The sequence below is a fragment of the Xenopus tropicalis genome, chromosome 5 (assembly GCF_000004195.4).
Source record: "Xenopus tropicalis strain Nigerian chromosome 5, UCB_Xtro_10.0, whole genome shotgun sequence".
Taxonomy (NCBI): Eukaryota; Metazoa; Chordata; class Amphibia; order Anura; family Pipidae; genus Xenopus; species Xenopus tropicalis.
The window spans coordinates 122,444,927-122,470,641 of NC_030681.2; the positions used below are offsets into that span (position 1 = coordinate 122,444,927).

At 40.2% G+C, this 25,715-nt stretch overlaps 1 protein-coding gene across 3 annotated transcripts; it reads right to left on the bottom strand.

Annotated features, from left to right (window-relative positions):
• Positions 1-6,986: 6,986 nt before the first annotated feature.
• Positions 6,987-22,062, bottom strand: commd2 (COMM domain containing 2). 3 transcript variants are annotated; one of them, NM_001113076.1, is given in 5 exon segments: positions 6,987-8,416; positions 13,459-13,632; positions 13,714-13,796; positions 14,143-14,220; positions 21,770-21,889. In NM_001113076.1, coding segments are annotated over 5 exon segments (600 nt in total). In that variant the 5' UTR covers positions 21,837-21,889; the 3' UTR covers positions 6,987-8,218.
• Between the last annotated feature and the right edge of the window lie 3,653 nt (positions 22,063-25,715).

Here is a 25,715-nt window from a genome sequence, read left to right on the forward strand (position 1 = left end):
GTGCCCAAGAGCTTGCCCTTTTATACCCCCGTACCCTGTACATGTGACCCATTATAGCCAATCTTCTGTTAGCCCCCTTTCCTTGCCAGGACCCCTTGCCCAGCTGCTGCTTAATTTTCATCAGGAACCCCATTACCCACCAGGTGCGTTATCATTAACCCTGCCACTGCTGCTCCCCCCAGCTACAGTCCCATGCTACCTACAGCCCGAGATTAGGCCCTCCGTCTACATTCTTTTTATAGCACTAACATGTTCTACAGTGTTTTACTGATTTTATATGCTGCTACAAACTGAGTTCCTAACTTATAGTCTAAGCCAATATTCTAATGCTTCAAGTGCACATTCTACTGGTCATCAATTACTGCCAGAGAGCAGAGGTCAGGTGGCCAGTGAAGGCGGCTGCCAATTCCACTGCACAATTCTGCATTTTAAGCACTGCTGTAGTGGGTGAGGGCTATCTTGGGGGATGTCCATGCTGTGTTTGGGGAGGTGGCCCATGCAAGGCCTTTTATACATATACATGTTTGTTTTTAATAGTATTTCCTAAAGCAAATTACCTTATGTTTATGTTTTACAGGGTAGCAGATTTCTAGCAAGTGATATGCTAGAATCATATATTCTTTCTCAAAATATATATGCAGTAAAATATATTTTTCTTATACCATATGTAAGAGTGGAAGCCATACCCATTGCTCTAATAATAATAATATATAACATCTATAGACCCCATTAAGTCCTTCACTTGCCATCTTTTATGAGCAGTGCTTGACATAAATGAGAAATACATTTTGAATTAAGTATCTGTCAGACACAAGGGAGCCCTTGTTCCGCTCATCAAGAAAAGTCCTACAAAACATTTATTGTTTTCTAAATCCATAATTGGTCAGTATAATGTCCGCTTATGCCCTCGGTGTTGATAACATTGCAAAGCAGATGCCTGCCCCACTAAACTGCATGTGATTAAAGCAGACGCAATATGCTTTCTGGAATGGCTCCAGGCTAAGCAATGTGGTACTGCAGACTAGCTGTAGCTTTTATTTGCCTTATTATTACATACCCAGCGAGGCTATAAGCAGATGCATGCTGTGAATGGCCTCTTACAATGTCTCAGCAATTGCTTTGTGCCCTGGCATCTCACATAAGGGAATGCTACGGCAGAAGGGTTGTTCTTGAAAGGTTCAGACTTGGACCTATTAATCAATGCCTGTGTGTGAGCGCTGGCGTCAGCATGGAAAAAAAAAGTGTCTTGTGTAACAGATGAAGCCTAGAGGGGGTGAAAGTTTCTAATGTGCTGGAGCACAAACACTCTGCTGTTGCAAACCCTGCATCCATGCTAAGGCTCTACCACAATTTTCTGGGGCTCATTCACAATGGTTTCTAGCTGCTGACACTTGATTTTACACCCGAAACATGCTAAAATGTTTCTAAAGTGTTCAGTTGCTACCATATAAGGCATCCTGGAGAATCTGGCACCTACAGACGCTGGCTGGCTACCTGACACATACACACAAAAACTCATTCTGAGATATATTTCCCCACAGTTTAAACAGGATCTGTAAGCTACTGTCTGTATGGGCTGCAAAATTTAATGGGGCAGGGACACAAGCTGGTCACACAGTTATTCCTCTCTCCTATGTATCTATAGAGCCTTTTATACAAAATGTGTGATCGTATAAAAAAAATAGCCAAAAAAATAACATGGCAACTGGGAAGCTTTTAATCACTAGAGAATTTCCCCACCACTTGGAACATCCAAACCCGTGTCCTTCCCTTGTACAGATAGAATCAAGACACTGACAGGCTTTGGCAGACATGAATAGTGAATATGACCTAAGTATAAATTATATTGTGTACTGAGGTTAAAAATAAGTCCACCAGGTTTATAATTTAATGGAAATTGTTTCTGAGTAGATTTATCCAAGACTAAAAATGAAATCATTGCAGTTTTCAAATGTTTTTAACTCGCAACCCAGTCAAAAAATAGAATTTTGATTTTTAAAATTTTTGGTAAAAAAAAATGCGCAAATTCAACAAATTCAAATGTGCATAAATTTTCATTTACATTCTATAGCTATTTTAAGGGATGCTATAATTTCTTCACGAATTGCTTTTATTTAAATGTAATTCTTTTAAACTTATTTATATATTTTAACCCAACCCATAAATTAAATAAATATTTACATTTAACAGAAATCTTTAGAAAATGGCACTGCTGCAAAGGCTCCAGATCTTCATGAAGCCAGACTTCATAACATTCATTCTTATTCCTAATTTACATCTGCAAGCACAGTGGGCAACTTGCACTTTTCCCCCTGCAGTCAGTTGCACCTAAAACCACTTTCATTAATTGCTTATTTGCACTCTTCGCACTTCAATAAGAGATTGAACATATGCAGAAAACACAACATACACCAAAATATATGCCATGCATTGCAAGGGAGGGCAGTGACTGAAGTAGAATAATTTGCGCAGCGAAGCGAGCGTTGTTAGTTTTATTACAAACACAATGCCCGTGGCAAAAGCCGGCGCGCGCGTCAGAGAAAGCGATGCCTGCTCTGTTGCGTGGCAAATTTTGCCCATCTCTACGTCTAATCAATGCCCTCCCTTGCAATGCATAGCATATGTTTTGTATAAAGGCGGAGTAAAGGTCTCATCTGCTCCTTCTTGTAGCTACATTGACAGACGCAGTGTCAGCCAGCTACACTGAGCATATTTCAATTGGAAATAACAAATTATCTTAAGCATAATTTCTTCTACGGGAGGCGGTATTCCTGTAGTCCAGAGCTTTTTGGATACTCGATTTTCAGAAAAGACATCCTACACCTGTATAAGAGTAAAACGTACCATGTAACCTTTAAAGGGGCTTGGATGAGCAGACTACAGGATAAATGTAAGACGTACTGTACTGTATACTGTATATCTCTCTTAATAGTTTGGCAGATCCTTATCACCAGTTAGAATCTAATGTTCTGGAGATGGGAACAGCTGAGTTTGAACACATGCGAGCAGCAGACCTTGTGAGAAGTATTTTTATCCAGTGTTACCTATCCTTCTTGGCAACTGGCTCTGACAGCAACAGCAATTGTTGTCTTCCTTACAAAGGTCAGCAAATGTTGCTACACAAGTCTGATGCCCTGGCTTTGCAGATGGCTTTGAACGGCTGTCAAAATATAATGGAAAGACAATTTAGGTCAATGGCACACGGGCGGACTCCAGATGCTGCAAGTGTTGTAGTTTTAACTAACCTGAAAATGTGTCACCAAATCAGCTCTGTGTGCCACTACCATTAGACTTGTTTGGCTGCAGCTTCTTACAACTCTACTTTTAAGGATCTGTGTGCCACTACCATTAGACTTGTTTGGCTGCAGCTTCTTACAACTCTACTTTTAAGGATCTGTGTGCCACTACCATTAGACTTGTTTGGCTGCAGCTTCTTACAACTCTACTTTTAAGGATCTGTGTGCCACTACCATTAGACTTGTTTGGCTGCAGCTTCTTACAACTCTACTTTTAAGGATCATATACCAGACTAACACGGGGGCCCTGTGCAACTTGTTTAACCCTATAAAGGGGTGGTTGACCTTTAAGATAACTTTTAGTATGTTAGAGTGTACTATTTCTAGCAACTTTGCAATTGGTATTCATTATATATTTGTTATAGTTTTTTTAATAATTTGCCTTCTTTATCTACATCTTTCCAACTCTCTTATGTGGATCACTGCTAGCCAGAAAACGATTGTTCTGTGAGGCTAAAATTTTATTTTTATTGTTACTTATTACTCCTTATCTTTCTATTGAGTCCCTCTTCTATTCATATTCTAGTCTCTCATTCACACCACTGCCTGCTTACTAAGGTAAGCAAGACCCTAGCAACCGGATAGCTGCTGAAATTCCAAACTGGAGAGCTGCTAAACAAAAAGCTAGATAACTGAAAAACTACAAAAAAATAAAAATGAAAACCAGTTGCAAATTGTCTCCTTAGTATATATCCCCTTAGTAAAGGTATGTACTATTCCTACATCCATTCTTGTATTAAATCATCTGCCCTGCCATGCTTTGTGGCAGGGATTCTAGATATTAATCAGAAAGCTTGCCTCAAAGAAAGCAGGGCATGATTAATTATCCTTTATATGAATTTACATTTACACTGCTGCCCTGGGAAGGTCTTTTTCTTATTTAGCATGGAAGAGGAAAGCAATTCTGGCTTAATGCTGCAATACATGCATAGATAAGATCAAAAGAAACATTGGCTTGTATGATAATCTGTGTGTGTATTGTAGCCCAACAATCAAGGCTGATGTCCATGTACTATGGATATTGGTCAGTTCAGGGATTAAGCATGTTTGATCATCTGTGTAATGTGCACAAAAGATCTGGGCAGCAGGAAGCAAAAGGTACTACAGCACCCCTTACTTCCTCATCTACTGATGCCCCATGCACTGGCTGACATGGTACTGTACCTCAGCAAATGATGAAGTGAAGGGGCGCAGCAGCCCCTTTTCATTTCCTGCTGTCCGGATCTTCTGTGCACTTTACACAAAAACAATAAAAGGCAACCTTACTGTGTGTGGCTCCTCATACACTCTTGGCCTGGCCCATGGGCAGATCATGCGGAGAGTGTATGGCTGCTTAAGGCAGAACAAAGAAACAGTCAGAAGTAAGCAGAGCAATTTATATGGATATTTTTATTTGTGTAAAGCCACCAGGATATACAGGGATTTACATTTTTATAGTTTTCTTTCTGATAAGAACAATGAAGTAAATACATTTACTATATTTTTTGACATAAAGAAATTAAAGCAGGGCCAGATGTGGCAGTCTAGTAGATGGTTACAGCAGTAGCACTACTATCACATGAAAACCAGGCATGCCAGCATATTCACACATTTTCAACTGACTCCAGTTTTAGGCATTAGTAGATGGGTTGTTATATTTTGGTGCCCCTTTTGCTAGAGAGAAAAAAATAATAACATGCACTCAAATGATTTCATCCGCCACATGAGCTCCATCGACTGCTGTGGATATCACCATTTATAACAAAAGTTTGACGCACTACATGAAAAACTCTGGGCAGCACTGAGAAACAATAGATAGGTAGTCCTTAAAGGACATGCAAAGCCTACATTTGCCTACAATGTATATCAGTTGGCATATCTCCCCCACCCAAACTGCATCATTTGTACTGCATGTATCCCCTCCACTTGGCAGCACCATCACATTTTCCTAAAGCAAATAGCAGCTTTCATCCGGTGGCCATTTTTCCTCTGAAACATAATCCGTTACATTTAAATCTGCAAACAGCATACACACACACAGACCCTTATTCAGCATACATTTCATCAAGAATACAGGCTCACACAGGCACAACTCTCTTTGATAAAAGTTCTGTTTTGTTTGAGCACTGTAATGGTAAAGCTGAAAAAAACTGAGGCTGACAGCTAGAGCTGAGTTTCTGTGGGAACCAGCAATGCCATCTCTTCACTGGCTGCTAGACTGGGGGGCGTGTTTAGCAATCTGAGCTTAGAACAACTGAGCATGCCCACAAGCCAGAAGTTAAAGCAAATTCCTGAGGGAGGGGGCCGAGTGGGTTACAGGAGGAGAAGCAAATCTAAATGATTAAGGAGATGTTTGCAGCCTTACTATTAACCTCTGGACCAGTGTTTTTCAACCTTTTTTGGGCAAAGGCACACTTGTTTCATGAAAAAAATCATGAGGCACACCACCATTAGAAAATGTTAAAAAATTTAACTCTGTGCTCAGCAGCAGTGCCCCCCTAGTACATTGGTGCCAAGAGCAGTGCCCCCCTAGTACATTGGTGCCAAGAGCAGTGCCCCCCTAGTACATTGGTGCCCAGCAGCAGTGCCCCCCTAGTACATTGGTGCCAAGAGCAGTGCCCCCCTAGTACATTGGTGCCCTGCCTACGGCACACCAGGCAACATCACGGAACAGTGGTTGAAAAACGCTGCTCTGGACAACCATTGTGGCAGGAATTGAAAGATTTCAAAGAGGCTGTTCACTGATTACATTTTTGTGTGTGGGGTTTACATGTCCTTTAAACAGCTTAGGGGTTATGGCATACAGGCTGTTTTGCCATAGATAGTGGTGGTCAATACATCCCTAATCACTGATCACCTCTTTCCAAAGCAAAGCATTGCAGTGCCGTGTTGCATGATACAACAGCATTTGTGTAAAAAAATCTCCAGATTGTAATTTACACAGCACGCTAAGAGGAGCTCTAGCACGTGAACTCTTCTGCCCCCTACTGCTGCTCAGTGCATATTCAGCGTATAGCTTTGCTCTTTATTGGGGAAAAGACATTTTATCTCCCACCTTTTCCAAAACATTTCCAGGCTCAGTTAATATAAAAATATGTTAAGAACAGTATTTATGGAGTATGTAGAACTTGTACAATCAAGAATTTATTAGAGAAAGGGAAATACATGAAAAATGTACTAACTGTTAGTAGCATTTACACTCTTCTATTGAGGACTCTGCACATGGTTATGCTTCTTGGGCTGGTACAGAACTGCACTGGCCACACTCTCGAAAACTGATCCACCCAACAGGCCTGTGGTAAAATCTGTCTGAACAGTTAGGAAATTAATGTGTACAGTCATATAGCAGTACAGGTATGGGACCTGTTATCCACAATGCTCGGGAATTGGGGTTTTATAGATAAGGGATCTTTCCATCTTCATTATTATTAACATTTATTTATAAAGCACAAACATATTCCGCAGCGCTGTACAAACATACTTTTAGTCCTGTTTTATTAGTACAGAAAAAAATAAAATAATATTTAAAATATGAATTACCGGTATTTGCTTTATTAAATGGAATCTATAGGAGATGACCTTCCCATAATTTAGAGCTTTCTGGATAACACATTTCCATATAACAGATCCTATACATGTACTAGGTCACTATCTAATACCCCACAACAGCAGATTAACCATACTGTATCAAGCTAAAAACAAATCTTTGTATCAAAGTGAAAAAAAGTACTTTATTATTGAAAAAATGTATATATACACAAAGTCAGTGCGTTACATGTTTGTAAATGGCTCGTTTGAAAATACATTATGTTATTAATTAAGATAAAATTAATAGCTTCATGTATTGTACAATCAAATTCATCACTAACCAAGAGATATAGTACTGCCACTTATTGGTCTGAATGCAAACATGGAATGTATCAGCAGGTCTGTACTGGGATTCAAAATAGGCCCTGGCATTTCAGGTATTTAGAGGCCCAAAAAGCCCCCCTCCAGCCCACTAAATAGTGACTATGTCATCTTACAGCAGCCCCTCTGGTATTTGCCAGAATCCACAGATTGTCAGTCCAGGAGGAATTGTGTGTTTGTATAAAAGTACCCGATGAAGCATATACAAAATAGTTACTATACAAGATGGGGAATACTATTAAAGGAGAAGGAAAGGCTAAGTCACTTGGGGGTGCTAAAATGTTAGGCACCCCCAAGTGACCTGAATCGCTTACCTTGTACCCCAGGCTGGTGCCCCTATTAAGAGAAAACAGCACCAGCCCGGGGTACCTGGAGCGATGCGCTTCCTCCTTCCGCCTGTGTTTCGCTAAGACTTACACATAGGTGCATGCGCAGTAGAGTGAAAAGCCGACTTCTCTGTTAAAGTTCGGCTTTTCACTCTACTGCGCATGCGCGCGCTCGCAAAGCAGGAAGAAGGAAGCGCTGCAGGTACCCCGGGGTGGTGCAGTTCTCTCCGTACAGGGGCACCAGCCCGGGGTAAAAGGTATGCGATTCAATTTACTTGGGGGTGCCTAACATTTTGGTACCCTCAAGTGACTTTGCCTTTCCTTCTCCTTTAAGCTCATTATTTATAAAGCACAGAAATTAACTGTGCTTAGATTTTTTTCACCCAAGTGATAGGGCATCTTTTGTCAAACTTGGCAAACCCCTAACCCAAAAATAACTCAAGTAGCTCCTTCTGTGTAACGTAAGTTGCCCTTCTGACCTGGACCTCCCTTCTACATAACTGTGTGTGTATGTTCAAATATTATGTGTGTCGGGCTTTCTTTTACACTCACTCACAGCAGAACATGAAACAATACCATTTCTTCATCTATAGGAACACTTTGAATGCATTATTTTTGGCTGAAGTTATCTATTAAACAAATATGGATCATGAAGGAGTGGAAGGCAATTAATCACCTATACATTTTATATACGAACTGCCCATTTCTCTATTTAATATTGCGCACTATTCTCCGACAGTGGTTGGTCTTCATTTCAGCGAGAGCTTGTTCAAGTTCCTGAATGAGATGCAGTAATGTGGCAGGATCTGTCTGTAACACTTGGGTGCTCAGCTGCTCGTTTTGCTTTAGGTGCAGTTTCATAGTGATGGTGGGTTTGATCTGATGTCTCAGACTCCTGCTTGCAAGCTAAATGCAAAAGAGAAAGAACTTAACTTGGAAATACGTGGGGACCTCCTGACAATTGTTTTTAGATTTTTTAATGGTTGAAATGAGTATCATAAAGCAACATTTTTCAAAAACAGACAATTTATCGGATATGCTTTTTTCCATGACCGATTTAGTTACACTAGGTGACATAAAAAGAAGATATTGGTGGTGGGGGAATTTAGGAACTTCTGAAATGAGTGACTGCAATTGTTGTTTTATTCACATGGAAAATGCACAAGAAATAAACACACAACAGTACAATACAGAATTAGATTTATGTGACCACAACCAGAATTCATACCTGGTAGCAAAATGTAACTTCAATGAAGCTTCGAACAGAAGCTACTTTAGATATTTATGGCTCATTTATAATGCACATTTATAATATACCTTTAAGTAAATGTTTAGTATGTTATAGAATGACCAATTCTAAGCAAACTTTTGAATTGGTCTTCATTATTTTTTATAGTTTTTGAACTATTTGCCTTCTAACCCTTTGCAGCTTTTAAATGGAGGTCACTGACCACAGCTGCCAAAAAACTATTGCTCTGTGAGGCTACAGTTTTATTGTTATAGTCACTTTTTATAACTCTCTATTCAGGGCCTTTCCTATTCATATACCAGCCTCTCATTCAAACTGCTCCCTGGTTGTCAAGGTAATCTGGACCCTAGCAACTAGATAGTGTCTGCAACTCCAAACTGAAGAGCTGATGATCAAAAAGTGCAATAACTAAAACAACTACAAATAATTAAAAATGAAGACCAATTGCAAATTGCAAAAAGTCCTGTATAAAATGCGCGGGTAGATGGGATGTTTTAAGAGTGTCCGGCTGGATAGTAAGTAAATAAGTTTTATGTAGAACTCCCATAATAAAAATACAACATAGCTGTGTACTTGGGGGCAGATTTATGAAAATGTGAGTTTACAGTTTAATACATATAAACGCACCCATGTGCTATTCATTCCTATGGGATTTTTAGAAGCAGATTTATCAATGGGTAAAAGTTAGAATTCACTATTTGATAAATAAGCTTATAAAAATCCTATAGGAATAAATAGAATATGGGTGAGTTTTTATATATTAAAGGAGTTGTTAACTTTTTGAGTTAACTTTTAGTATGATGTAGAGAGCACTATGCTAAGACAATTTGCAATTGGTCTTAATTTTTTATTATTTAGTTTGGAATTTCAGCAGGTATCTGGTTGCTAGGGTTTAAATTACCTTAGCAACCAGGGAGTGGTTTAAATGAGAGACTGGTATATGAATGGAGAGGGCCAGAATAGAAAAATAAGTAACAGAAAGTAACAATAACAATAAAATTGTAGCCTCATGGAGCAATCATTTTTTGGCTACTGGGGTCAGTGACCCACATTTGAATTTTGGAAACAGTCGGAAGAAGGGGAATAAAAAATAAATAATGAAGACCAATTGAAAAGTTGCTTAGAACTGGCCATTCTATAACATACTAAAAGTTAACTTAAAGGAAAACCACTCCTTTAAGCGCTAAACTAAAATTTTGATAAATCTGCCCCTAAGGGATTGTAACCTTATAGCTGTACAATAAGGACTAAAATGTGTACTAGAGATATATATTAATACATGCAATCATCTAGACCTTGTTATCTAAGCAGGCATAGGACCTGCAGGGCCAAAGGTTACCCTGCCTTGAGTTGCAGCAGCATTACTAGAAAAGGTTAAACCATCCAGAAACCTGTTCCAGCAGCTGCTTTAAACATTTGTGCAAATTATTACATATGCACAGTGATCACTAATCACCACCAGATACACTTGGATCTTCCTTTTAACTCAGGCTGATGCCACACGAGGCGTAGGGCTGAAATTTTCGGCAAGCAGAAAAACGCTTGGCGAAAATTCAGCCCTACGCCTGCTACTTGTGCCTGCACCCGAATGAATGGAATACGCTCGGGTGCAGGCACATGTAGCCGATATACACATGAAAACGCGAGACTTTGCATTCTCTCTCGGGCTGAATTTTCGCCAAGTGTTTTTCCGCTTGCTGAAAATTTCAGCCCTACGCCTCGTGTGGAACATGACAGACGGAAGAGGATCACTCGTTCGCAGCTACCCCAGGTGGTGCGGTTTTCTCCTAACAGGAGCACCAGCCTGGGGTATCAGGTAAGTGATTACAAACACTGGGAGTGCCTAACATTTTGGCACCCCCAGTGATTGTACCTTTCCTTCTCCTTTAAAGGCGACTAATCTCCCCAATATGCCATCCCACTGGCTAGAATGTAAATTGCCGGTGGGATGGCATACGCAGCGATAGGATTTCCCAAAATCGCGGAAGTTTCCACTAATCTCCCCGTGTGCCAGAGCCCTAAGGGACTAACAATTATGTACACTCTATAGTACAGACACATTACATAGCACATTACCATGATTGTTTATCATTAACATTGGTTGCTGCCCTAGTGGATCTTACAAGCGATGTTGTAATCTTATTTTTTATTTAATTTCAGGATGTTGAAGGAAACCCAAACAGACTCCATGCAGAAAGTACCTTGGTCCAAATGCCTGTTTCTCAAATCCTTCTCCAGCCCAAACCTCATGATGTAAAGTAAGGCTAATGCCACACTACGCTGTTTCTCGGCCTTCATATAAATGCAGGTTGCCAATCTTTTGTGTGTGCATCTGGAACCACTGCCTCAGCCTGGTGCAGACACACAGAGCAGATTTCAGCACCAAACCACAAATATGCATCCAGTACCAAAATCTGCTGTGTGTGTTGTAGTGGCTCCAGGGGCAGACACAGACTTTAGATATGAGTGGAGGGGCTGTTTCTCAGCCTGCGTGGGAAACAGCCCTGTGTGGATGTAACCTACGGGATGCTCCAGTAGTATGATAAAGCCTTTCAAAAAAAAGGTCACCTATTCAACAGAATAAAAACCCAGGCCAAAAGTATTTGTACATGGCTACTGAAATTCATGGGCAAGAATTCTTCTTACCCCACCTCAAAAGTAAACAAAAGAAATAAAGTAAGGGTTTTTTACAGAAGAGAACAGAACCCCTCACTATCCTATATACTGACACATAAAAATCACATGTGCAATTTATTTAGGGCAAACTAATTGAGTTAAAGCCAGTGGACATATCATCCAATCTGTATGTAAGTGCATGAGATCAGTAACTTCACAGAAGGCCAAAGCCGCCAGCAGTTCAGTTGGTCAGTAGAACAAAGGGAAGGCACCAGGAATCTGTCATACTGCAGACATGTGATGGGATATTTTTAGAAAGAAAAAGATGTAGCTTGAAGTCATGACTGGCAACATATTCCCAACAGAGAGAGATGTGTATTTAGCCAAATGTATAAAAAGATCATTATTCCTATTGCACACAGTGCAAACAGTTTTAAGATTTTTTTTTCATTTGAACAAATATAATGAATGTGCCAAAACAAAAAATAGGCATAGGCAAACGTTATGAATTTACACTCACAGTCATCAGCCAAATTGGCCTACGTGGCCGTGCATGATGTTAAATGTGCCAATTAAAAGCAATGGAATAGACTTTGGCAGTGTTCTGGCTGAAGTTGTTACAGCATGCAAGCCAGTAGGATCTAACTGCTATCATTCCATCATCCCATACAGGTTCAGGTTTTACGGATAGAGTAGGCAGGGTTGGTGAGCCAGGCAGAATACAAACAAAACATGGATGTCTCTACAGGTGCTCTGTAGAGTTTACCTATGACCACACATATGCAACAGCCAAGCAGGCAGGTTTTAGCTGAGACACATTTCAAAATGCAGGCAGAGAGAAGCGGGGCATCTACCTTTGTCCTAAAGGTGTTCCCTTATGGCTTGAGAACCCTTCTATTGAAATGCTACCTGTACATCCCAAGAATGTTTCTCAGCTAAAACGTGCCTGCTTGGCTATTGCTCTCTAGAGTTCCCCTATTACTGCAGACGTTTCTGCTTGCCTGCATTTTGAAATGTGTCTCAGCTTAAATGTGCCTGCCTAGCTGCTGCACATCTGTGGTCATAGGTGAACTCTACAGAGCACCTCTAGAGATGTCCGTGTTATGTTTGTATACTGCCTAGTCCTAGCCTTAGGCTAAATGTCACAATAGAGAATGAAATTGCTGAATAACACCCAATAAGACCAAATTCAAATACAAAGATACACTGGTATGTGCACCATGACAAACATGTTTTGTAATAAAAGATTTTGTTTTGTTTACTAATGCCTGCCACTGGATCTATGAGTATCTGCCATATATAATGAATATTATGAAAAGCAGCCTGCTCTAATCCAGTGGCAAGTAAGAGACAGATTTATGGGCATGTCAAACAGTTATTACATAGCCATTTTAATAGAATTTTGATAAATTAGGGATACACCAAATCCACTATTTTTGGATTCAGCCAAACCCTGAATCCTTTGTAAAAGATTTGGCCGAATACTGAACTCATATGGAAGGGTTAAAGCAGGGTCCAGTTCATGGTCTCTCATGGACTAAAGTCCTACCCCATGTCCTACTATGGCCCAATCCCCACTTCATCCTCCGGCTCCCTGCTGCGTCCTCGCGTCAGATCATAGCAAGGGGCGGGTAAATTACCTTGGGGGGCCGTATCCAGCCCTCGAGCTGTAGTTTGAGGATGCCTGAGTTAAAGAGAGTGTGTGGAGAAAAAATTTCAACTTCCGTGTTTATGTGACAAAAAGTCATGTGGTTTTAAGGATTCTGATTCAGTTTGGCCGGGAGCATGATTCGCCCGAATGCTAATCCAGCTGAAAAATGCCGAATCTTGGCTGAATCCCGAACCGAAACCTGGATTCGATGCAAGCCTATGACAAATATCCCTCTGAGAGTAATACTTACTAAAATTCTTCAGAACAAACTAATGATGCTTTAGTATTTGTCTTTCATTAGTTGCTAGTTTTAGGAACACATACAGGATTCCATGCACTTTACCTTCTCTCCTTTAACATAAAAATATTATTAATGCTCCCACTGTGAGCAAATTCATTTGTTTAAAAAAAAATAAAAAAAAAACAGAGTACCTGAACATCCAGGCGCCATTCCATATTATGATAGTGAGACAAAGATGGTTCCAATTCTGTCAAAATTTGACATATCTCTTTCCTGTTGTCCAAGTACAACTGAAGGAGAACTTTATTGATTTCCTCTTGGAAACCTAAAACAAGGACGGAGTCCTGGAAATCAACCTCCGATATCTGTGAATGCAGAAAATAACACTAACATGTCTATATCTGAAGCAAAACAAACTGAACTTGGCAGATCCGATAATTGCTTACCATAAGCTTGGAGCTCTCAGTTAGAAGATAGGTGAGTCCCTCGACAGCTTGCTGTATTGTGGTGCTGCTAACCTCTAGCTTCCCTGGTAAGGACACAAGGATGGAAGTAACAGGGATCTTTTATAAACTCTTTGAATGAAAAAAAAGCTTTAAAAAGTAGGTACATAATTGCTTAGCTGTTTTAGTATTTTTAATGGATATATAATAGATAATAGATATAATAGATATCTGTATAATGGCACATTTTTTCTATAAAATGTTACTTGTGTTAATTTAAACATCCCCTCATACTCACTACACAGACCTTGGAGATCACTAACATAAATTTAAAATATATTACATTCATTTAAAAGAGTTTTTTTTTCTTTAGCTAATTTCCAAATTTACAGTTTAAACATTTTAAGGTTTCCAAAATTAACATTTACTTACTCGCAGCTCCTTCATAGACTTTGGGATTTGAACCTTTTCGTAAGAATTCTACAGCAATGCGACCAAATTCACCAACAACTGAAAGAAAAGTGAAATAAACATGGATACTGGCACTTTCTATAGCTGGGACTCTCTATAAAGATAAAAACAGTACATCTTTGTAAGTGATGGGAAACACAATAGTTTTTAGGATGCTATAGAGTTTAATTGTTAAGTTGTTTATTGCCTGCAAATGACTAAATGGTGAAAACTGGAAAATATGTTCTATACCCATCAAACAACCAAAAGGCTTTAACTATGGCAGGTACTGCAAAATAATTAGTTTGAAAGCTAATTGAGAAAGTCTATAATGCACTAACTGTAACGTTCAAGGTCAATATAACCATACTGCACTTTCTTCTTGGGTACACATCAGACATGCCTCATTTCTACTCAGATGTTTCCCTAGCTTTTGAACTACCCATTAAATAAGCCAGCAGTTTGTTAATCAAAACCTGGTCCACAGATAAATATCTTATATAAAGGTGACCTTACTCTCATATTTTCAGGCCCAACATAAAATCTGCTGGCCTTTTTGCATTTGTATGGCAGTGGAACTCCTTGGTAACTTCTTATATCCTTATTATATTTTACTAGGGGGTACATACACTGGTTTTCGAAAGTTTGTGAACCCTTTCAAGTTTTCTATATTTTTATATGAATGTGACCTAAAACATCATCTGATAAACATGTCCTAAAAGTAGATGAAGAAAACATAGTTAAATAAATGAAACAAAAATTATTATATTTGGTCATGTATTTATTGAAATTAAATGATCCAATAACATTCCTGCATGTGCAAAAGTAAGTGAATGCTTAGGCTTATTATATAATATGAAAGTGAAATCAAAGTCTGGTGTTTTCAGTCAATGGGATGACTATCAGGTGTGAGAGACCCTGTTTTATTTAAAGAACCAGGATCCAGTAAAGCCTGGTCACACATGCAACACATTTGTGGATGTATCTTATCTAGCACAAAGGTGGTGTCTGAGGACCTCAGAAAAAGAGTTGTTGATGCCCATAAAGCTGGAACACTAAAGGTTTTGGACTCCACCAATCAGTTAGACAGACTGAGTACAAATGGAGGAAATATTTAAGGCTGTTTTTACCCTACCCAGAAGTGGTTGACCATCAAAGATGTTCAAAAAAACACAACAGATCCAATCCAGAGTATGTTTAATTCCTGGCTTGTTTATTTGAAGATTACTGATTTGGAAGAAGCCTGATGATAATGTAAGGCATCTGTTATGGCTAGGATGTGCCTGCCACTGTATAGTTTCTATTATCCAAGTTGCTCTGTAATAAAGCAATACGCTTGATACTCCAAACCCCCATTTTGAGAAATCGCACAATGTTCTTTGCCCTGACAGGCATATTGTTCCACATAAATTGAAATATCTTTTTCTTTAGCAGGTACAGATCCCCTCCTCAGATCTGAATGGAAATCATTCATATCTGTCCAACAGTCACTTTAAGCATGTAAATACTGCCTAACCAAAGGAAACCCATGAGATCTAATACTGATCATAAAATAAGACCTTGTAGGGGGTTCTGTATTAAATGTATTATACAATTCAATAACATGTACTGTTACCCTGCACTGGTAAAATTTGTGCTTCAGAAAAACTGCTACAGCTCCTGTTGTATAGTTAATTTGGCTGTAGGGCCTATATTTGTCTTTGTAAGGGTAACTCCTAGCTAACTTGTTCTAAAAAATATATTTATAAAAAAAGTCCCATAATACAAAGAAAAAAGGTTACATAAATCTAAAAAATAAACTATTAGCCCTTAATGTAAGAAAATAATTCATTGTGGACTACCTTGAACTGTATAAAGTAATGTCTAGAGCCAAGTATATAGGAAATAATGTAACCTATATACAGGTATTGGATCCATTTTCCAGAAACCCATTATCCAGAAAGCCACAAGTAACTGGAAGGCCATCTCCCATAGACTCCATTTTAATCAAACTATTCACATTTTTAAAAATGATTTCATTTTTCTCTGTAGTAATAAAACCTTACCTGGTACTTGATCCTAAGATATAATCAAACCTTAAAGGAACAGTAACATCAAAAAATTAAAGTGTTTTAAAGTAATTAAAATATAATGTGCTGTTGCTCTTCAAAAAAATTGTGTTTTTGCTATAGAAAAGCTACTATATAAATAAGCTGCTGTGTAGCCATGGGGGCAGCCATTCAAGCAGGAAAAAAGGAGAAAAGGCACAGGTTACATAGCAGATAACTAGTAGATAAGCCCCATATAATGGGGCTTTATCTGTTATCTGCTAAGTTACCTGTGCCTTTTCTCCTTTGAATGGCTGCCCCTATGGCTACACAGCAGCTTACTTATATAAACTATAGTAGTCTTTCTGAGGCAAACACACCAGTTGTAGCAATGCAGGGCAACAGTACATTATATTGTAATTACTTTTATACACTTTCATTTTTTGGTGTTACTGTTCCTTTAATGGAGGCAAAACAATGCCATGGGGTTTATTTAAATGATTACATTATATTTATGAAACCTTAAGGTATGGAGATCCAAATTCCGAAAAGATCACTAATCCGAAAAACCCTGAACCCTGTACTATTGTTATATTTACATAATCACATATAGGACTAAACTGAAATTTAGTCATAGTTAGTCCCTGTGCCTGAGGTGAAATAAGATTCAAAGGCCGATTTATCAAAAGCCAGAAAGTTTATCATAAATCAGCCCCTAAGTGACTTGACCAAGACTTATACAACACAGTGTGGACTTCAGTTTTTGTATTGTAGCATAATGACATTTGGGACTTTTTTGGTTGCAAATGAAGGGGTTAATGTGAACTGAGCTGATATTTCAGTCACATGGTGGGAAACATGCCCTGTCCATTTGTAAATAATGCCAGACAGAAGCTCCCAGCCCTCCTGCAGTGGCAAGAGACACACTAAACACAAGACTTAGTTTAATTAAGAGAAATAATACATCTTCTGTGGCAAGTACAAGCAACCCCACTGCTTTATGGTCACAGACTTCACTGGGAACTGCTCCCAGCTCCAGGTCTGATACATGCACAGCACAAACAAGACTTTCCTTTCTGTTCTGTTCAGTCTTCCTTAAGCAAATGTTTGTAATAGTGACCATCAGACAGGAGAGAATTTTGAAAAAAATATTTAGAGATCAGACAAGCAATTTATTTGCTCGGGGAAAGTTGCTTGAATTAAAGTTGGTATACTAAAAGGATAAGCCCTCAAGATGGCACCTGAGACCCTCGCTTGTTCATCTAGTGGGAATTAAAGGACATTTAAACCACCAACAAAATAATTTAATCAGTGAACAGCCTCTTTGAAATCTTTAAATACCTGCCACTCCACTAAAATGTTAATAGTAAGCCTACAGCATTAATCACTTAGCATTCCTTTTTCACATCTAACCCACTCTGCCCCCTCCCTTAGGAATTTACTTTGGCTGTTGGCTAGTGAGCATGCTCAGTTCTTCTTAACTCAGGTTACCAACCACACCCTCCAGTCTAGAAACCACTATAGAGATGGCATTGCTGGTGTCCATAGAAACTCTGCTCTAGCTGTGCACTCTGCTGGAGCAACAGCTTAACCATTACAGTGCTCAGTCCAAGCAGAACTTTTTATAGAACTAAGGAGTGCCTGTGTAAGTCTGCATTCTTCAATGCATGCACTTAACAGCGCACATGTGCTGTTTGCAGATGTAAATGTCACTAATGATGTCAGAGAGAAAATGGCTGCCTGGTGAAAGCGGCTATTTGTTTTAGGAAAATGTAATGGTGCTGGCAAAAGGAAGTGATATTTGCAGTACAAATTGTATGTTTTCGGTGGGAAAGATGTGTCCAAGATGTGTAGGGTTCATGTCCTTTAAGGTCTTAGGGACACTTGCTTGTCACAGGTTGGCTATAGGAGCCAAAGAGAGGAATACTATGTTATGCTAAGGCGTCACCTATCCATAGGTTTCTATAAGTTGTATGAAAGCACTTAGCCTGTTGCCTTCTACCTTTATATCGTTTTGCAGCTTCATGCTAGCTTTGCATGCACTTATATTTTACAGCAGGAATATATAGTGAATAAAATTGTTAAAAAAATATTATAAAAAGATGTCTGTGAAGCAGAACTAATAAACTGCTTACTGTTCAATGCTATTATTTAGCTTGTAAGACATGCTTCTGTTTTAAGCCACACTGCCATCTGCTGATGTAGCTGAAATCTGTTGTTAGGTTTTCTTCTGCTTTAGTAATGTGCAACTATTTGACACCCTTTAGGTTTTATACCATATATCACATTTATGAGTGCTGGATTAAATTGAACGGACCTACCTGCCTCTATAAATTAATGTAAAATTACTCAGAATGCTCTTCTGAATTTACATTAAATGCAAATGCAGTCAAAATTCAGCTACCCGTCAGGTGTGCTCAGTTCAGTTTCACTGAGTGCATCCTGTAAAGCGCTTCCTTGTTGCCTCTGCGCATGTACCAAGATAGACGAAGTGTGCGCTTTGAGATGCACGCACGGCAGATTGGACGCGGAGCACGCGTCAAAACGTACGCAGCATCATAAGCACATGCATGAGTGCACGCACGGAATCTGCACACAAGAACCTATGCGCACTCTGCATTTAAGGACGCCGACATTAAGATTACATTGCTGAGTAATCTGAGCTGTTCCTAGCTGTGTTTACTAAGCTTCCTCTGATTTTCTTGCCTGTTGCCAACTTTGCATTCGTTTGTGGATTCATGCCTGATTGCTGCCAGCCTCTGACCTTGTGCCTGGACTTTACCATGATTTTGTTTCCCGATTTGGTACTGTAGCTAAACTTAACTTCCCTTCAAGAGCTCTCTCTGACACACTCCTGCCACTCCTTCTCAGAGCCAGCCCTGTTCTCAATCTCGGGTGCTGTTCCTCTTGTTTTGTAGGTATAGGAGAGTCTACTCTGCTTCGTGTGACTCCAATCTCTGTCCTGACACTACCACAGTAACCACAAAAGGTAGAATAAGACACAGTGCATGGTAAACCCATGGATAAGCTTGGTCCAGTCACAGCAGAAGTTTATACCATAATAAACTGAGGAGTTTAGCCAAGTCACTGTGCCCCGAAATGTGGGCCTTAGGTGACTGGAGCCAGAGTGAGGGGAAACCTGCAATTCAGCTCAGCAAGGGAGGTAGTTCTGGAGGCGTCCTGGAGATTCAAGGACTGTGGCTGAAGCATATGGCAGAACAGGGCTCTCCTGCACCAGTGCTGCAGCTCTACTGGAAGTTTATTTATAAAAGCTGGCACATCTGAACTAGGACAGGTTGAGATCATCATCTATTGCATGAAACTCTGCAAGTATCAAGTAGATTGCATGTGGATTTCCATGCTGATTTAGCACTGACTGAAGGTGATGCTCGCAGGTGTGTGTTACTTATTCCTAAGGCTGACGGAACCACACTTGAGAAAATTGTGGGGCATTTGGAAACTTTATATGGGGATACCACATCAGCAACTGTACTCTGAAACTATTTACCCGTGCACAGCATGAAAGTGAGTCTTTACAAAATTTAGCACCAGCGCTGGAAAATAATTCTGGATAAACTTAAAACACGAGACAGTGGGGGTCTTGGGGAGGAAGATAAGGCTCCTCAGAGATCAATTTGTGGCAGGTGTCCAGAACATTTCACTGCAACAGGCATTAAAGGAGAGAGTTAGGACTTAGGCCTGACATCTCATTCTTAAGAATTCAGAATGAAGGCATTGAAAGAGTTCAGGAAGGTGATTTTGGACCAGTTGCAGTAATGCAACAGGCAGCTGTTTCACACCTATCAACTACAGTAACACTGGCTTTCACTGCTAATATGGAAGGTATTGTAAAAGGACTCAGGAAACTACAGCTGACATAAGACTTTTTTTCTGTTCCTCAACACTCAAGGATGTCAACACATGTTTGGAACTACCAATCTAGGCAGTTACCCAGAGGATGTTTGGAGTGTGGCGATTCTGGTCATTTGGCCCGAGCATGCCCCAAAAACCCAACAAGGTAATGGATGAAATGACTGGGGAGCTGAACTGTAACTCTTAAATGCAAGTACTCTGATAAATAACCAGGTGGCTGTGATTCCTAATCAAATTTGTTACAAAGTGTGGAATAAAAGGAAAGGTGCTTCCTGAGCACAGCAAACAATGAGGCAATATGGGAGCGAGTGTTTTAACAAAAGTTTAGTAAGTACAGAGGATCAGGCACCACAGGACTTAGTAAGGGTGTCCGTGCCTCAACAATAGAGAGATAGCTTGGAAATAGCTTGGAATTCACATTTGCAGGCAGGCAACATTTTGTGGACACGGTTATTAAGGCAAGCTTTGAATCCTGCCAAAATCTTGTTTCTGTGCCAGTATGGGGGGACCTGATACCCATGTCCCTGCACTGGTTACGAAATTAGATGGCGAGGAGGGAGGGGGAATGTGAGGAGTGCAGCAACATCTAATAAGTTCTGAATTGAAAGTGAAAGTAACTGTCTGCCCCAGCCCTATGCCTAAAGGTGGCCATACACGCACGCACCGAATATCATACGATATCGCAGGAAGCTGCTGATATCGGACGACTCGCCGATCGGACCAGTTGGAAAATTTTGATCGGGCGCCATAGAAGGCGCCTGACCAAATTCTCCCTTCAGAGCTGAATCGGCAGAAGGAGGTAGAAATCCAATTGTTTCTACCTCCTTACCTGCTGATTCAGCCCTGAATGGTGTGTATGGCCAGCTTAAGGCATAGAGGCGGGGTAAGCAATATATGTCTGACAGCTGGGATTTTTAAATGCTTTTATAATGGGTATGGATGTGTTAATAAAAAAATGGCTTTTGGTTTTATAATTCATTTGAAAAGGGCTTTTATTATACAGCTTTCTATGCCTGGGTGACAGATCCACTTTAAGTGGATCCCTCCACTTGGGGTAAAAACAACCCGAGACACCTTCCAGGCTTCTGTCCCTACATAAAAGCAGGTATCACCTAAGAATACTAGCTCCATTCTGTTTCTCCTTGGTGGAGTGGATGCTGCTCTTGCTTAGCTTGGCCTGTCTTACACACAACTGCTATTCAAAGGAATAACTGTATTTACACCATTCACGGGGTCCCTGTTTCCCAACTTCTCTAAGGCTGCTGGTTTCCTTACAACCCAAAGCTTGATACTGGGGCCTTATGTTAAAGATCCCTTCCATCAACCTCTTATACTAAGGGGAGATCAGAGAGAAAGAGCCATGTGCTGCTTCCTATTAATGTAGGGACAGGATTTGGAGCCAGTTAGGGAAACATACCTGGTGACAGAACTTCCATGAACAGTTAACCCCTTCAGTCAATATTATTCCCAAAAACAAATTTACTTAAACCCCATGCTGTCAAGATTATCCTGCAGGACTACAACTCCCACAATCCTTAAACAGAGAATCAAAGCCTGCTGGCTTCAGGGTTAAAAAAAAAAACTGGTATGTAAAGGAAAGAGGTTGCCCTGCCAGTGGGATGTGAAAGCTCCGCACTGGGAGAGGGAATTCATATGCACAGTACGGACTGGCTGCAGCTCAGGTGATTGAATGCCATCACGTGACTTACCGGCGCCGCCCACCCGAGTTAAGATCTGCAGATGTTCCCTGTGCTCTTCGCTTAGTACTAACAGCATTTTCACTCAGTCGCTTCTCCAGCAATTTCAGCCCAAGGAAAGAACCACAGGATAAACACAACACGGGAAAACCACTACACTGACCGTCACATGACAGCTCTGCAGTGTGCACCATCAAGATACGTCCGACAGGAAACTTGAGCTGGATGACCGGTTCCACAGCCATTCCATTGCAGTACAAGTGAGCCATCTGCTGGCTGAATTCTGTCATTCGTTTTCTGGCAGAGCGCAGCTAGCTGATTTGTGCAAGATGAGGAGGCACACAGGGTTGCCAAGAATACTGGCCTTTCTATATTTTTAGCTTTGTTCACTATTTAATAACATGGGCACAAAGCATCATTTTTACTGGCCAGGTGGCAACACTAGAGACACAGTGGTAAAATGATGAACCCCTGACAATACAGTCAGAAATATCCAGAGAGCTACATTTGTTGACAGGCAGACAGCATGTACCAGTCGGGTTGTATTTCTATACTTTTGGTTTATAGCAGCAGATTTTGTACCACCCCTGGCAAAACTGTAGTCTTTATTGACAGTCTCCCTGCATTCTGTCTTAACTCATAAATGGTTACTGTAGCGCTTGGTCCTGGTCTGTATAAAGTGTTACTGGCAGGAGAACCAATAAGCATTAAGTAATAAGGTGCTATAAAAGGCAATAAATGAGTAACTACTACATGTGTAAAGCAGGGTAGTCACATGTCCAGTTGTGACCCAGACAGCCCGGTTTTCGGTAGGGGTGCCCGGGTCAAAACGGCGTGCCCTATTTTCCCAATTTGGAAAATTAGGAAGGATTCCCCAAGACTGACGTGGTGATTGGCCGATCACTGCACCTCCCTGCCCGGAGTTGCTGTGCAGTAAAGGTGGCAACCCTGGTTTAAAGTGCATATATACTTAAAGGAGAATCATTCCAATAAGTGTTGGCAGAAAAGCTCAACTTGCCAATGTTTTGGGGCCCTAAATTGAATTTGTTGTGGGGTCTGGTAAAATCTATTTACGCCACTGCTTATAAGGTTTGCTTTTTTTAAGATATGAACTGTATAAAAATTATTATGGTGGACACATAAACCAAAAATAGTAAACATTCCTACAAATTTGTAAAGGTTCTAAGAGAGCAAATTGCTGGTGGTATATGGTCTAGAATAGATGGTATTCACAGAAAGAAAACTTAATAGCATATAATAGAGGCCAAACTTTCTCACTGAAGTCTAACCCATACATTGGAGCTCAATCACTACATGTCAGTTCTGGGGTTGTTGGAATTATGGATGCAGTCTGGCTGCTGCAATGACACTGAGTAAGATTTGTCAGTTTTTATGGATTGACAGCTCATTGTGGCCCATCTCACTAGCCTGACCATCCACTCATGATATTTCCCTGCTATACCCACAGTTTAGGATTATATTTCCCTAACATTGACACTAATTGTATTTCTCTGCCATGCCCATACATTACTACCAGCTGTTTCCCACCCTTGCCCACAAATTGGCACTAATTATGGTTCCCTGCCATGCACACACCCTGTCATGCCCACACTTTGGCACTGGCTGGTTCCATAAAATTAGTGCTAATTGTGTTTTCCTGGATTCCCATGCATTTAGTGTTAATTTGGAATGCAGTCGTACAAATGGCAGCAAAACTGTGCACACATTATCATCTTTCATTGAGTGTACTTGCACTCTTGCACTCTTCTTGCACTTGCAAGTACAGGTGGTGCCAATGTGCTCACCGAACCTCCTCTGATGACTAGTGCACAATTCCACTCCTTGACGCTAGGAAACTCTGGAATTACAACCAGTGTGGGTGTGGCGTTATTTCTAGGTTTCCACAAGCAGGTTGTGTCATTAGCTGCTATTGACTTGTGCCAAATATCATGTTGTATGTACTAAAGCTGCATTGCATTTGCACCCTAGAAGTAATGCCATGCTCACTTTGCAAATTTTAGCCACAAATTGTGCCTAATTCATGTAAACACACAGGTAATTTGCACAGGTTAGGCATCTGAACCTGCAGTAGCAGCAAACACAACTCGGCAGGCAGCTACAATGATGCCGGAAATCTGGAAAGAACACTGCATTGTGGGAAAATTACATGCAAATTTGCACCTGAAAATTGCATTTACCACCCTGCACTGCATTTTTAAATTTGGATTTGAGAAAAAAATTGCTGTTTTAAACTGCGTGCTTCAGGTTGAGGCATACCTAGGTGAGGTCAGTGTTCCAGGGGCCAAAACCTTTCAGATATCACCTTCTGATGGCTAACATTTCTGGAAAAGGTAAGCAAATATCTGATGGAGTATGTCACAGTGGCATTTCTTAATATACACTGTATAATTAAAGTTTTATTGTAGTTTAAAATACTTATTCAATAGAACTGTGCCTTTCATTTTATATGACAAATTAATTGAAAAATGACTCTTTCTTCTCCTTAAAAAGTACATATTTTGGATTAAAGATTTGTACAGCAATAAGCACAGCAGAGCAGATCCAAGCAAGCACAGCAGATGGAAACAAATAGTGTTCCGTAAATGAAAATCCATTTTTTAGTTTACAAATTGATTTCTGGTAAGATATTTGGCTCAATTTTCAGATATTTTCAGTAGATTGCTTTTGAGGCGTCCAAACATATTTCTAATTATCCTCTAAATAAGATGCTGGGACAGAATTCTCAAAGGGATTTCAGGCATTGCCACAGAAGTGTCATTAATCCTTTCTTGGTTCAGCATCTAATCATTAATAACATACCACAAACTGGGTGTCAAAATACAGAAACAATTGATATATATGAATATGAGTTAATACCTGTATTTGCATGAGGTATAATACGCAAGGGTCAGATTGAAAGGAATTTTTCTGCCTGACCTTGAGGGGGAATATATAAAAGTACAAAGAAAATAGGAGGGGTCATTTACAATGCAGGACGCAGAGTACAAAGTGTAAAAAAAAAAGGCTGTAACATCATTACTGTTGCACTTTGCACACCACATTCCACAGGCCGCTGCACTCACAGACCTATGGCATGCCCCTTGGATTAAGTGATACCTGCAGCTAGCCATACATTGAGAGATCCGCTTGTTTGGTGAGGTTGCCATACAAGCAGATCTTTCCCCAATATGCCCGCTCTGAAGTGGACAATATTACGCTGATCAAATCATTCGTGACATTGCATGATGTAAGGGAGGCTGGTGGGATGAGGCAAGCATCACCCAGCTGATGTGATTCTTGTCCCAACAGGACCTTCCCAATTGATATCTGGACGATTTCTGACCAGATATTGGTTGGGCATGCCAGTTGGAGGATAAGCTGCTGATTCAGTCTGAAAAGACCAGAAAAGCAACCCATGTATGGCCACCTTTATTCAGCCTCAATATAAGAGGGGCAGGTGGAGGTGTCCCTGCACCTTGCATTTTAAACCACAATGCAACACTTTTACCCAGAATTTCAACTTAATTGTGAATAGTCCAACAAAGGAGATGAATCTGCATTCTTTTGTAAATGGTTCAAAAGTTGCTTCCATGTTTGTATGAGTATCATGCAGACATACTTTGGCATCCTCTTTCATGCTCTCTATTGAGTTGGCACAAGTAAAGAAAAAAGCAATGATGCTTTCTATATGTTGCTTATATGGACTCACACCTATGCCTGTTTTAATGCCTAGTGCTGTAAATGGAGCTCATTTTATGTAGCAACCTGCAGTCTTCTATATGTAAATAAGGGATGTCCATCTTGTGCCCCTATAACTCTGATTTATGCTGCAATGCCCAGCCTTTGGCTCATGTGAGGATGTTAGGAGTGGGGGTTTATTTACCAGCTGAAAGGCCCTAGCTTACAAATCCAATATAATTGTCTCCTGGCTCATATATGGGCCCCTGTTTTCTGACTT